At 43.1% G+C, this 15,988-nt stretch overlaps 1 protein-coding gene across 1 annotated transcript in view; it reads left to right on the top strand.

Moving 5' to 3' along the window:
- Positions 1-15,988, top strand: part of LOC311240640 (voltage-dependent T-type calcium channel subunit alpha-1H-like) — a 202,018-nt gene that overhangs the window by 118,323 nt on the left and 67,707 nt on the right. Inside the window, 2 exon segments of the mRNA XM_084329212.1 lie at positions 11,237-11,392; positions 15,588-15,923. Of these exon segments, the coding sequence (XP_084185338.1) occupies positions 11,237-11,392; positions 15,588-15,923 (492 nt within the window).

Here is a 15,988-nt window from a genome sequence, read left to right as displayed (position 1 = left end):
GTACCTAGTCGAAGCGTCGGCTAGTGTTGTGATTCCAGATGCTTTCAATGCAATTGGATGTGCTGTTTTTAGCGGTAGACAGTATTTTGTTTTCTGTGACTGAGGCTACGTTTAGACGAGCGTTTTGGGGTGGAATTCTGAACAGAAACCGCAAAAGTCATCTTGCGGTTTCACTTTTAATTTTGCCAAGCGTTTTGGGGTGGAATTCTCCGACGACGGAGCCCTGCTGTCACACGATTGGCGCATATGTCACATGACGTGCTGTGAAGACCCGCCCTACTCTGCCTCTGATTCGCAGACTGTGGATGGGGAATGTGATTGTACCAAAGCAGAGTCACTCACAGACAGAGAGTCCAGTCACGCCGCGGAACACATTCTTGTATTTAACCCTTTCACTGCCACACCACGTCACTCCCAAATAAGAAAAACAGCTCAATATGTATTTTTGACTGTCGAAAACGAAATAAAATACTGCATTCCGCCTGCATTATGAATTTATGATGAGATAGTAACGAAATAGTAACGCACAGCCACTTGGACAAGTAACTGCAATCAGATTACTGGCTTTTAAAGATTAACGCGTTAGATTACTATTTTCGGGGAAAAGTAATCAGATTACAATAACGCGTTACTTAGTAACGCGTTACTGGCATCACTGGTTATGATGCATTGAAAATGGGGGACCCTGATGTAAACAAGACGAAAGTCTTTCTCTGGTGACATTTGCGAGTGCTTAAAATATATCTTATATTATATCTATGGGTCTAATAACGCAGTCGAGTCTCAGTGAGTTGCTTCTAGTCAACATGCCCGAGACAGATTGTTTTTTCATCCGTACATTTCCGTTTTATACCATTTTGAATAGAGTATGGTTTGGGTGTTTTTCAGTAATTCCAGGAAAAATACAAGAAAAAGGCATTTTACTGTAATCCAGTCATCACGTTGTAATTTTTTGGCTGATTATCTAATCATCCTGAATTAACGCTAGATTATCATCAGTATGTCTCCTGGTCCATACATGAAATGACCGTCGTAGCGGGGAGGTCTGTACCACACTACCGACTGTTTCACAATGACGGGCGGGCGGAGTTACTGTTCAATGCCATCGTTGTATAGAACTGGCTCGCCTGAATATTTAAACCCCGCCCGCCCAGCTCAGATTGCCTCCTAAAACACAACAGCCCATTTTCAATGAGATGCAATAGCTCCGCCTGGCAGTAGAGGGCGGTGTTGACCGTCTGCCAGCTCAGACAGGCTCTGAAGGGGATACCAGAGGCTGCAGCTATGAATTATGAATAGATATAGCAAATAAACGAAATAACGATCCCTAAAACGAGTTAACTTGTTTCTGGCGCTCAACGCATGGCGGCCAATAACGAGTTAACTCGTTTATGGCACAGAATGTGTTAACAATTGTGTGTATTGAGCTGTCCTGTATTGTACCCATTCTGCAATCTGTTAATAACATTTTCAATCAATCAATCAATCACTCAAATAACAACCGGTAACTTCACTGTGCTTCTTAAACTAGATGTAGCAGTACTGTCTATCTGTATGTCATGTATGTCATAATTGTTATGATGAATTGAAAATGGGGGACCCTGATGTAAACAAGACGAAAGTCTTTCTTTGGTCTGCATCAGGGGCGGATTTAGGATTATAGGAGATCCGGGGCTTAGCCGGTGCCCGCCTTTTTTTTTTTTTTTTTTTTTTTTTTTTTTTGCATGCACGGGGTGGTTTGATTTTTTAAATTTAATTAACCTGTACGTGCAATTTCCTGCAATATAGAGCTTTCAATCTTGACCAATAAAGCTGCTCTTTTCACTATAAAACTCAGTTAACTCAGTAGTTATGGTTAGATTTATATATTGGGGGGGATATATCATATTTTTCATATGATCAAAAAGTGGTGGAGCAAGAGCATACCTTTGCTCCCCCAAGTTCAATAGTGGGAGAGCAGAGATGCTCCGAATGCTCTTATGGCCAGGCGTCTATGATTCACTGATACAAAGTAAAATAGTGCAGTGCAATAAAATAGTTAGTAAAATAGAATAAAATAATGCAATAGTGCATTGCAATAGAATAGTTATCATCGTATTTCTTCGGGAGGCCGGTAAGGAGTGCATTACAGTAGTCGAGTTGGCTTGAAATAAAGGCATGGATCTGGTTTTCAGCGTCCTTTTGATTTATAAATGGCCGTACTTTAGCTATGTTTCTAAGGTGGAAGAATTAAGTTTTTGTCAACTTGTTGATTGTGATTTAAAGCTTAGGTCTGAATCTACCATGACACCAAGACTTAACTCACTCAAATACAGTTAGCAGCTGGATAGACCACAGATGGAAATTAGCTTCTGCTAAATCTGGTGCAAACATATTTTCATGTAACAATGATGAATTGTCAAAAAAAAAAAAAAAAAAAATTAAATAGATTCGGGGCTTTTCAGAAAACATTCAGGGCTTGAGCCCAAGTAGCCATCCCCTAGCTCCGCCCCTGGTCTGCATCCCCTTAACAATTGTGTGTATTGAGCCGTACTGTATTGTACCCATTCTGCAATCTGGTAATAACATTTTCAATCAATCAATCAATCAAATCTGACCAAATAAAAATAAAAAAATATCTCCGCGATTTTTCTTTTGTTTCACAATGAGTCATGACGAATTAATTACATAATCCATGTGTATGTAACGAACTAACATTCCAGTTGAGTGTATTTTTTTTGGAGGATTCGTTCAAAAGCTATTCATTTTTCTATCTATGGCGGATTGATTCAGACAGAAAAAATTAAGTAATTCGGTTGTGGGAGGGATCTGGGGTCATGTGGAGTGTGTTATACTAAATAACAACCGGCAACTTCACTGTTTCAGCCAATCAGAATCAAGAAATGTGCATGCCATTGTATAATGTGACGTATTTCCAAGTGAAACAGGACATGCAGGCGGGACATCATGTTGGGAGGAATTTGATTGGATCGTTGAAAACATTGGGGTCAACACTTGGGGTCCAGAGCGAACAAGTCATGATATTATTGGTTGAAATTGGTTTCTGCAAAGCCTACGTAAGCATACGTCATATTTCGTTTTACAGGAAGAAAACATCATTGGATAAGAAGAAATGTATTTGTTGTATTATTTTGGGGAATATATCGTTAAACAGGTGCATTATATGACCGGGAAGTGATCCAAAACGATTAAAAAGCCATATTTAATTTCAGCTGGACTGTTTCAAGTCTGCATTTTGTACATTTCTGTTTTGTATATTGTATATTTTGTAGTGTTTCTTTAACTTTTTACTGTATTAAGCAAGAGGGTCAAACAGAACCAAGCATTTCACTATAATGTACCTTATATGTGACAAATAAAACAAAACTTGAACTTGAACTATAACCGAGATATCGACAGCTGCTACTCAGAAATGTAGTAAAGTAAAGCTTAACGGTAGTTGAACGTTATTCCCATCCATCATATTTGGGCAAAAACACGCCTGTCGGACAAAATGACAGCCTCTGAATAAAGTGCAAAGCAACGTCGCTGCATAAACACCTTCCCCACCAATCCAACAAATAAATGATGACGGCAGCGTGGCTACATGAGTAGAGCTCCGGACTCATGATCGGAAGATCACTGGTTCGATCCCCAGCCAAGGGCGTTGTCGGAAAGTGGTGTTGTTGTCCAGCAGGGGGCACTCTGTCCTCTGGACTAGTCAGTAACAATGCCCCTGTTACGGTGACACCGTACATACCGTACAGCTACAAGTGCCGTCTTTCGGATGAGACGCTAAACCGAGGTCCTGACTGAATCTTGGTCGCTAAAGAACCCAGGACGCCTATCGTAAAGAGTAGGGGGTTCCCAGACGTTCCTGGCCAAATTCCCAATCAGGTCCCCTTAATTGGCTGATATCAATCCCTGTCTTCTGAGCCTTTCAGCCATTGTGTAGTGTGATGTGTGCCTGGTGCCAGTGTATGGCAGCCATTGAGACTGCGTAGCCCAAGGTTGGGTGCTACACACTGGTGGTGAAGGAGGCAATGTCCACCCTACATTGTGGGGAGCGCTTTGAGTGTCTAGAAAAGCGATATATAAATGTAATTAATTATTATTATTATTATTATTATTATTATTATTATTATTATTATTATGAAAAGACAGCTTGCAGCACAGATTATATAACAGCTTCATAGTTAGGCTAGTAGGTCCGTTGGTTTGTCCGAGGGAAGCAACAGTTGTGATTGGAGGATCAAGAAAATAGGGCGGGGCTTGAGATGGGTTGTTTGCCCATCACAAGCACAGCACAAAGGGCATCTGGACAAATCGGGTTGTGACAACTGACACCCCTGATGGCAACTCTCTGGGTGGCTTTGAGGCCTTTTGTCTATAACTGGGTTCCAAAACCTGGAAAGATTCTACAGATACATTGGGATCAACCTCATGGACCGTGTCGGTTGAGTTTAATTGGTCCGTTATACAGTACATGCATAATGCAGAACACAATGTAAAAGTAATAAAGCACCGCACATTGTGTCGACAACACTGCATAGACATATAGCTAAGCTAATTGTCTCCCTGGATCCAGAACAATTGAATGGCTCCGTAGTGATGGGTTGTTTTTAATATTGAAGCAGGGTGCTGGATACAAGGCTGTAGTTCTCTGATGCAGCAGGAAAGATTACCTTGGCTCTGCCCCTTCATTAAGTCCTATAGCAGTGAGACAATTCATGGTGTGTTTGTGCGCATGTGCATTACTGTGAGTGTTTTTATGTGTTCGCAAGTGCAAGTGTGTGTTTGATACCAAGCTCAGCTCATTAGCCAAATGCTGTGGAAATGTAATGACTGCTTATTGTTCAACCCACCCCCTCTGTTCTCTCTCTCTCTCTCTCTCGCTCTCTCTCTCTCTCTCTCTCTCTCTCTCTCTCTCTCTCTCTCCTCTCCCTCTCTGTGGAGTTTTTTATTCAGTCGCTCCAGATAGATTTAGCTCTTTTCTCTATTGGAGGCGTCAGCAGAAAGGCAGAATGTACCATAGAAAGCTAGTGTAGTGTCTCACTCTGGTGTGTGTGTGTATGTGTGTGTGTGTGTGTGTGCGTGTGTGTGTGTGTGTGTGTGTGTGTGTGTGTGTGTGTGTGTGTGTGTGTGTGTGTGTGTGTGTGTGTGTGTGTGTGTGTGTGTGTGTGTGTGTGTGTGTGTGTGTGTGTGTGTGTGTGTGTGTGAGTGTGTGTGTGTGTGTGTGTGTGTGTGTGTGTGTGTGTGTGTGTGTGTGTGTGTGTGATCAGGAGCTGCTGAAATTGCACAGCAGCAATTTCCACACACAAGCACACATGAGCACACACACAACACACACACTGTACACGCTCACACACTAGCAGCCACTTTAACATGAGCACACACACACTCATGCTGCACACGCTCACACTAATGGTCACTTTACAAAAGGAAAGGTCACTTTAAGAATAGTATAGTATAACTTGAGATTGTATAATATAGCATTGTATAGCAGTGTACATAAAGACCCAGTGCCTCATCCATAGCTAACAGTGTATTGCACTACCACAGGACCTAGCATGTCCTACCATGCTCTGTAAATAACTCATGTACACATAGCTGTCAACATTTCGATTTGAAAAAACGTGCAGGTTTTAGCCACGCCCCTTCTCCTGGCCCCGCCCCTCAGCCCGCCCCCTCCCAATGGAGCTGCCTCGTCGCTGCTGGTCAAAACCGGTATTATTTTGTTTTCCTACTGTGTAGAGTGTAAATGCTATAAAAATACAGTAAATTACCTTTTATCAAAATATTAACCATTAAATAAAGGTTGTAATCTGTAAATGCATTTGATTTTACTGTAATTTGACAGTATTTGGAAACCATAGATGCCAGACATTTAGTTTTCTTGCAGCTTTTTTTCTTACAGTCTACAGTCAGTGAATCCTAAATCTCCACTAGGCAACCACTTAAAGTTATCAGTCCAACAAGGACTGGGTGAACTAGTTGCTACATTAAATTAATCAGATACCTGGTTGAAAGTGAAATGCTGTGAACATCCCTGCATTAAGTGTAAGACAAATTCAGTATAAATTCAGTTTATGTAGTAGTAGCATTAACATGTTCATATTTATTGAAATCTTACAATTCATACATAAATGTTATGATGAATTGAAAATGGGGGAAGAAGTCCTTCTCTGGTCTGCATCCCCTTAACAATTGTGTATTGCACAATACTGTATTGTACCCATCTGTTAAAGTTAGCAATCAATCAATGTATTACCAGTGTCTTTATACCTTCATCACTGTAGGCTACATATTAATACGACAACTCAAGAATAATCAAGAGGTTTATTTGTCACATACAGTGAAATGCAGGTGGTCACGCCCGCATTGATTGTGCAAAATGCTAAAAAATATAGGTAACAGGATATGCATGATAAAAAAAGACATGCCATGTTCCTGAAAAAGCTATAAAAAATACCTATGGTCATTAATTTAGCAGTGGGAAATGGGAATATCATTTTTGGAACAGTGTGTGTGTCTATTATGTCTGTGTAGTATGTCTGTATTGAGCCGTACTGTATTGTACCCATTCTGCAATCTGTTAAATAAAGTTTTCATTCATTCTACAGAGAAAAATGATAGAAAAAAAGCCAATGCGATTTTGTGTTTTTCCTCAATATCTCTGCAATGCCTGCGAGTTACCAGTAACTGTATTTGTCATACCATGACAATTCACGACAACTTTTAAAACGGATCAATTTATTAATATGTATAAATCGCATTCAGGAAATTGGGCGTCAGTGGAGGAATGGGAGGAGGGGACAGTGGAGGCGCAGAGGCGCAAACGGCTGTTAGTGTTCACCAACCAACACATTTACACATTCCTGCATTTGTATTGTTTTATCCACAGAATATTTGCAAACCTTTTGTTCCAGAGACAAAAGCCACAGAGTGGGCAATCAAGAGACACTGGCTAAGTTGATTTGACACGCTCGGTCCGTGGCCGCCTCGGTGCGTCAGTCTACTCAATCCCCTGAGCTCTGAGCTTTATCCGGTCGCGTCGCTGTCTTCTTCTGGTCGCAATGGTCTGACTTCCTGTGATAACGGTCTAATCTACACTGCTGCCACCTGTCGTCACGGAGGAGAATTGCACCCATTTTGTAAAAAAAAAAATAATAATAATAAGTACAAAATACGTACCAATCCGTGAGCCGTGAAGAGGCCGTGCAGAGGGTCGAAAAACAGGAGAATCCCGGTAAAACCGTGAGTGTTGACAGCTATGCATGTACATATACCGATATGCCCTACTTTGATTACTTGTATTATTGCACAATGTCGTCCTATTGGATTCTTATTATATTATTATTGTATTATGCACAATCGTTGCAGGCAAGACCTCCCGCATTTCATTGTATACTTGTATGCCGTGACAAATAAAACTCTTGACTTGACTTGATTTTAGCCAGTGCTGAGTGGAGCTGACTGATTATTAAGGGAGTGATATTGTCCTTACCAACTCTATAAACCTCTCACATGCTGTCGTCATTAACACTTTGAGTGCCACGGACACGTTTTGTCGTTAGTTCATGCCGACTGTTGAATGCCACCAACGCTATATAGCGTTTGTTTGTCGTATTTTTTTTTATTAGTGATTTGAATTCATATTTCATCAATCGAGCCTCACGCTAGTGCTGCAGACTCTCTCTGAGCTCCATTGGGAAAATACCGCCCCCTATCGTCTCTCCGGATGGTACTGCACCCCATTGGATTAGACTGGGGGGGGGCCCAGCCTCTTCATTTTACTTCTCCGGCGAGGCATCTGAAGAGACCGAAGTGATCGCCGAGCCGGAAAACACATGGAATACATGCGCCTCCACTGTCCCCTCTTCCCATTTCTCCACTGACGCCCAATTTCCTGAATGCGATTTATACATATAAATAAATTGATCCGTTTTAAAAGTTGTCGTGAATTGTCATGGTATGACAAATACAGTTACTGGTAACTCGCAGGCATTGCAGAGATATTGAGGAAAAACACAAAATCGCATTGGTACCCAAAACTGAATCAATAAACGCGATCGATATTTGGAATGGCGATCAGGAATTGGAATAATCTTTTTGGAGAACATCTGATCTGAGGTAAGCCATTTATTTTACCAGTCTTGGGGTAATCGGATCTATTTTCACAGAGATATCAGCGTGTGCCCCATGTGTGTGTGTGTGTGTGTGTGTGTGTGTGTGTGCGATCAGGAAATGAGAATATATTTTTCAGATCGCTTCTCTAGCCTGCATAAGTACACATATACTATGGATAAGCTAGCATTTATTTGAAAACGATTAATAAATAGGCAGAAAAATGACAAAGTTTTTTGTGTATTCCAGAAAATGCCGTTTATCACGGAATCTATATATTTTCCTGAAAAACGAGGGCTTTTCAAAATGCTATAAAACGGAAATGAACCGATTAAAAAACAATCAATTTCGACAATGTTGACTGCAAACAAGTCATTGATAAGCGACGGGCAGATTAGACACATAGCCATAATTTAAGACAGAGATTATGCATTCACAACGCTATCATTGAAGTGGGTGGTGGCATTCAACCATGTTTTACCATGTTAACAAGTGGCAACCAAAGTGTTAAACAGAGGCTCCTTTTTTCCCACCTGTGTCACAAATGAACAATATGTTTTCCTTTCCCGTTTAGCAGTATTTCTGTCAATTAAACTGCATGTGGAGGTGAGAGGTCAAATGATGCTTTCCAGCAGGATTATACGGTATGTGTTGTTAACCATAGATATATAAACACTAGATGGCTCAAGGCGGAGTCTCCCGCCTAGTTCACCGGCGGCCATCTTGCTTGAGTGGACTACTGCTTTAAAGGAAAACGCCAACATTTTGGGAAATTAGCTTATTTGCCATCTTCCCTGGAGTTAGACAAGAAGATACATACCTTTGTTGTCTCTGTGCGTGCATTAGGCTTAGGGAACGCCCGCTCCGTTAGCTTAGCTTAGCTTCATCACTGGAAGTGGGTCAGACCTGTACCCTGAAGTTCCCTACAGTTCCCTACAGTCACGAAATACACTCCAAATACAACTCCAAAACTTTCCTGTAAACATGTTGTGACCTGTGTATTTACCACCTGGAGAAATAAAAAATAATTGAATTCGACAATTATGTTTTCTAAGCAAATATACTCAGAACTATTTTTTGCCGAACCACTCCTCTCGGGGCGCAGTCAGTGATTTCACGCAACGCAGTGATACTTACTAACGTGACGCCGTGTTTCTTTACATTCTCATTTCATTCAAAGGATCCAAACCGATTGAAGTTTATGGATACCATGACTTAAAATCCTCTTACCTTGACGATTAAAAGCCATCCCAATTTAGAAAACAGTATTCCCATGGCTGGTGTTGATATGCTGCTAGCTAACGGAAACCAACAAACACAGAACCGGGCGGACACTAAAGCAAATAACGTCGGGGGATTTAAAAATAAAAGAGCGACGTCTAAAGCACCGGAAATAAGTTTATTTTGTACATTATCTAACGTTAACACGAACCTAAACTAACGTTACAACTAACCTATAGTTAGTTTAGGTTCGTGTTAACGTTTGATAATGTACAAAATAAACATATTTCCGCTGCTATAGATGTCGCTCTTTTATTTTGGAACCCCCCGACCGGAAGTTATTACCCTCGTTATCTGCTTGAGTGTCCGGTTGTTGGTTTTCGTTAGCTACAGTAGCAGCATATCAACACCAGCCATGGGAATACTGTTTTCTAAATTGGGGAGGCTTTTAATCGTCAAGGTAAGAGGATTTTAAAATGTTTAAGTCATGGTATCCATAAACTTCAATCGGTTCGGATCCTTTGAATGAAATGAGAATGTAAACAAACACGGCGGCACGTTAGTAAGTATCACTGCGTTGTGTGAAATCACTGACTGCGCCCCGAGAGGAGTGGTTCGGCAAAAAATTGTTCAGAGTATATTTGCTTAGAAAACGTAATTGTCTAATTCAATTATTTTTAATTTCTCCACGTGGTAAATACACAGGTCACAACATGTTTACAGGAACGTTTTGGAGTTGTATTTGGAGTGTATTTCGTGACTGTAGGGAACGTCAGGGTACAGGTCTGACCCACTTCCAGTGATGAAGCTAAGCTAGGCTAACGGTGCGACTGTTCCCTAAGCCTAATGCACGCACAGAGAAGAAAAGGGTATGTATCTTCTTGTCTAACTCCAGGGAAGATGGCAAATAAGCAAATTTCCCAAAATGTTGGCGTTTTCCTTTAAGGTGATGATCTGCACAAACAAAAATACTCTTAACTCGCTGAAATCTTGACGGATTTACAAACGGTTTGGTTTATTACAAACATTATTAACTTGCTATGATTCTTGGAATTCTTTTTTAATTAATACATTTTTTATATATATGAAAGTCCATTATAAGTCTGCAGTATGATAACTACATCTCATTTTGCAAGCTATGGTTATTTCAATAGTACATGCACCATAGACATGCATGTTATGAGTAGGTGTGCTCCACCCACGCAAGATGGCCGCCATGTGGCAACGTCGGTCTCCATTGGCCAGCAGTGCGGGTGAGTCATCTAGTGATATATATCTATGTTGTTAATTAGCCAAATTCTAAGAGCCACGTTGCTAACACTAAATTACCTGATGTCATTGACCTGATCTGTAATGCTAACGGGTCCAGGCTGTTTCTGGCTAACAGGGAAGCAGCCAAAATACGTCAGGTCTATAGACACGTGAGGAATAGCCACACACACACACACACACACACACACACACACACACACAAACAGAGAGCTGTGAATGGTACTATTGCCACAGGGTATAATGAGTGGGCAGAGATAGAGTGGGTTTTCATGCTGCATCATGAACTTCAGCTCAGTCTTAAATGCTTTCATCACTCACAATGATTCACACACACACACACACACACACACACACACACACACACACACACACACACACACACACACACACACACACACACACACACACACACACACACACACACACACACACACACACACACACACACACACACATGCACACCCACAGTAGCCAATAGTAAACCCCCATGTGTACCAGGCTGAAGAATTATTGCATGATGGCAATAAAAGTAGCTCAATGCTGGCTTTTATTAAAGCACACAGACCTCAGGAGATCAGTGCTGTAATGGCTAAAATATGATCCTCCTCCTCTCTCTCTTTCTCTCTCTCTCTCTCAGATTCTGACCCAGGAGGATTGGAATCTGGTTCTATATAACGGCATGGCCTCCACCTCTCCTCTGGCAGCTCTCTACTTCGTAGCTCTCATGACATTCGGTAACTACGTCCTCTTCAACCTGCTGGTCGCCATCTTGGTTGAGGGCTTCCAGGCTGAGGTGAGAGCCGCCACTTTTGTTTTGGGCATCCAGGTTTTATCTCATGCTGGCTTCAGCGAGTCTTGTTTGCCTACTGGACTGCTCCTGCGCCTATAGGCATTCCAAGATGCCAAGAATTCCGCTCAACGACCTGTGGTCGTGGTCCTGTTACTGACCAGGACCCTCTGCTTGCATAGCAGGTGTGGTTACTGCTAATCTCCCTCCCAACGCTTATTTCATGTAAGGAAAATAACTAGTGACAACAGGGAGTAAAAGCAAGATGCTTTACCAGCATTATTATAACTAGAGTTATAATTAAACCTTCATTATATATCATGCTGGCTTCAGCATCTTGCTTCGCCTATTGGACAAATAGGTGAAGATGGAGTGAAGCCCTGATCAGTTGGCTCTTTAAAAGACCAGAGTAGAGGAATAAACAACTCATGTCCCTGTCAAAAAGCAGTACAAGTGCACCAGCCACATATCCAAGACTGACATGTCTGAGGAAATGTCTGAGAAGGAAATAAAACCTTGCCCTAGTCTAACACGAATAGATACAGGGTAGGGAATAGGGAGAGCAGGGTAGCCAACTACTCTAGGTTACTAATGGTAACAGACGGACTAGGGAACCCTCTTTACACATGAGTAAAATAACTGACCCTAGCCCAAATGTTCTCATGCCTATAGGACAGAGAAGTATTAAGCAGGGAAACAATCTGAATGACTGGGGGATCAGTAAAGGAGTAACCTGAACAAGAAAAGTCATTCCAGTGCTTAATTGTGCATATACATTCCTTACTGGGAGAGTATGGGAGCCTGAGTAACCTCACAGCTAGCTGGAGCTACAGTAGGTAGATGAGGGAGGGAGGGCTCCCAAACTGAGGACAGAGTGGGAGAGAGAAATCCCAGACATGGCCAACAGGTAAAACCTGATAAAGAAACAAATGGAAGACCAAGAGGCTGCTGTGTGTACATATGTCTCCCACTGAAAACCTCTCTGAGAAGGGCAGAGAAGGCAGCCACTCCACGCATGGAGTGTGCCGTGACCCTGACAGGTGGAGTCTGTCTTGCCCGAGTGTAGCAGAAGGTGATGTCCTCTCACAACCAGTATGTCCGGCTTCTGGTTGACTCACCATGACACATGAGCAACTGTCGAGTGGACCTGAAGTCAGCAGTGTGTCTCACATAGACTGAGAGTTCACGGAAAGAACATAACAGATGCATTCTCCTTTCTCCATGATCAAAGTGGGTAGGAGGGTAGAATGTTCTAAGAATAATTTCTTACAAGACAAATGACTCAAGGAGGCCTGTTGCAAAGGCTCACAGGGGGGTACCTCGTTCCCTTCAGGAATCGTTGTCCAGTGGGTGGCTGAAAAGAGGCTTATCGGCAAAATCCTGGTGACAAGCAGAGACAGCTTGTCTTTCACAGTCGAGGTGAGATTCCAGAAGACAGGAAATCGGGTCAAGAGACCTGGCCTTACACCAAGATTGGAATTAGACAATTCCTTCCCTGTGTAAACTGAGGTAGTGGATGTAGCGCAACCTCTGTTCTCATGGTTCAACCTTTCAGAAACAAAGTCATCAGACACCATCCTAGGACCGGAGGATGGCATACTTTGCCATGCACTTGAGACAGAGTTTCCTAAGACATTTACATTTAGTCATTTAGCTGACGCTTTTATCCAAAGCGACTTACAAGTTCTGTACGACAAGTCATCAGGAAGGGTACAACTCTATCAGCTGAGTAACAATGTTCATCAAAGTGTTGCATGTTACAGTGTAGGTTAGTTTATTAGGACAAGCCTACAAACCACGGCAATGGGGGGGGGGGGTCTGCTGATGGAGACTCAGTGTTCAGGGTAACAGAGCATGAGGTGAGACGGATCTTTAAAAAAGTGAATATCAGGAAGGCAGCAGGACCGGACGGCATCCCCGGCCGCGTCCTAAAAGTCTGTGCCGACCAACTGGCCCCGGTATTCACTGACATCTTCAACCTGTCCTTGGAACAGGCTGTCATCCCCACCTGTCTGAAGAAGTCCACCATCATCCCTGTACCCAAATAATCTACGCCCGCTTGCCTCAACGACTACCGCCCTGTAGCCCTCACCTCCATAGCCATGAAGTGCTTTGAGAAGCTAGTGAAGGGCTACATCTGTTCCTCCCTCCCCATCAACCTGGACCCTCTGCAATTTGCATATCGCCCCAACAGGTCCACGGAGGATGCCATAGCCCATGTGCTGCACACAGCAGCATCACACCTGGACAAGAGGCAGGGGAACTATGTGAGAATGCTGTCATCGACTACAGCTCAGCATTCAATACCATAGTCCCCTCCAAACTCATAGCCAAGCTCAGGGACCTGGGCTTGAACTATGACCTCTGCCAGTGGGTCTTGGACTTCCTGACGGGCAGACCCCAGGTGGTAAGAGCAGGCAACTGCACCTCCTCATCCATCACGCTCAACATAGGGGCCCCCCAGGGCTGTGTTCTGAGCCCCCTCCTCTACTCCCTGTACACACATGACTGCGTAGCACAGCGGAACAACAACACCATCATCAAATTTGCTGATGACACAGTAGTGGTGGGCCTGATCTCTGCCAACGACGAAAGGGCCTACCTGGAAGAGGTAGAGAACCTGTCACAGTGGTGTCAGGAGAACTGCCTCTCCCTGAACGTCAGCAAAACAAAAGAGATGATTGTGGACTTCAGGAGGTCGGGGGTCAAGGACTACAGCCCCCTCAGCATCGACGGGGCACCGGTTGAGAGAGTGAACAGTTTCAAGTACCTCGGAGCCCACATATCCGAGGATTTGACATGGACCACACACATTGACAGTGTTGTGAAGAAGGCACGACAACGCCTCTACTTCCTCAGGCGCCTAAGGAAGTTCCAAGTCAGTCAGAAGATCCTTAGGAACTTCTACTCATGTACAATAGAGAGCATCCTGACTGGCAACATCACCTCCTGGTTTGGGAATAGCACTGCACAAGACCGTAGCAGACTACAAAGAGTGACACGTTCAGCCGAACGCACAATTGGAGGGGGGCTTCCCACCCTCCAGAACATTTACAACAAGCGGTGCAAGGGGAAGGCTAAGAGAATTATTAAGGACTCGAGCCACCCGAACAACCGCCTCTTTGAACTGCTGCGGTCAGGCAAGCGATACCGGAGTCTTAAGGCGAGCACAGAAAGAAGCTTCTATCCCCAGGCCATCAGGCTGCTAAACGAACAATAAACACTATGCAACAACCATCAAATGCACACAGCACACACACCCACATGCACACACTCACTTAAACAAACAACACACTGCAGCACCCACTCTCCACACTTTAGATCACACAAACACACTTTATATTTATTGATAAAGGATTTGCACTACAACTCGTACACCTACTGTAAATTGTACCTAAATTGCACCTCATCCTATTTCTGCCTTGCACTATATAGTATTGTATATTAGTACACTACACAGTATTGTATATTATATGGTAACTCAGTTACGTCTACTCTGCATCGAACATTGTACATATGTCTATACTGAACACTGTGACCTCATTTTTTTACTTCTAATTTACATGCTATACTATGTTATTTTATTTCATACTTATCTTGTCTTGCACAGTCTCTGGAGCGTAACAGTAAGAAGCATTTTGTATAAAAGTATTCTGTACTTCTGTATGACAACTATTAAAGAAACTTGAAGAAATTTGAAGTGCATGACAGTAAGGTTAGTTAGGGTTAGATCTTTGGAAAGGGCCATGGTGGAGCTGCCAGTCTGCTCCGGTGCTATCAGAAGAGGAGTCGAACGTGCATTGAGTGAAATTATTTCAGAGGTAACCTATAGGCGCAGGAACAGTCCAATAGGTGAAGCAAGACGCTTTGCCAGCATTAATATAACTAGGGTTATAATTCATAACCTTCGTCATGGTGGTTAATTAAGGGGAAAGCTGATTATTTTTTACAAATTTTGTTATCATCCCTGTGTGTATAAATGTGTGTCTATATATATGTGTGTGTGTGCGTGCGTGTGTGTGTGTGTGTGTGTGTGTGTGTGTGGCTACTGTCTGTGTATCCTGTGTGTCGATACATGTTCATGTGTGTGTGTGTGTGTGTGTGTGCGCGTGTGTGTGTGTGTGTGTGTATGTGTATGTGTATGTGTGTGTGTGTGTGCGTGTGTGTGTCTTTACCTGCCTGTGGCATGTGTGTGTGACAGGGTGATGCCAGCCGGTCGGAGTCTGATAATGACAAGAAGTCCGATAACTTTGAGGAGGATGAGAAGATGATGATGATGACAGCCAATGGTCACGTCGACCCTCGTTGCTCATTGGCTCCTCCAATAATTATGCGAACGGCAGCCACACCTATGCCCACACCAAAGAGCTCCCTGGGCCCTGAGTCATTACTAGGGGAGAGCCTTATGTATGGAGAGGCGGGATCTAGGTACGGAGAGGCGGGGATAGGATATTCAGAGGCAGGGATTGGTCAAGGAGAGTCTCGCCGTGGAAGTACTGCCTCCATGGATCCCTCAGCCTATGACCAGCGCTCTCTGGTGAGTAGACAGCTGTTCCTTCCAATAATGTACAACAAACTTTGCCCCCCCCCCCCCCCCCCCCA

This window comes from Notolepis coatsorum, assembly GCF_963971535.1.
Source record: "Notolepis coatsorum genome assembly, chromosome: 14".
NCBI lineage: Eukaryota > Metazoa > Chordata > Actinopteri > Aulopiformes > Paralepididae > Notolepis > Notolepis coatsorum.
Note: the sequence above shows the minus strand (reverse complement) of the source record. Positions and strands in the feature narration are given on the sequence as shown.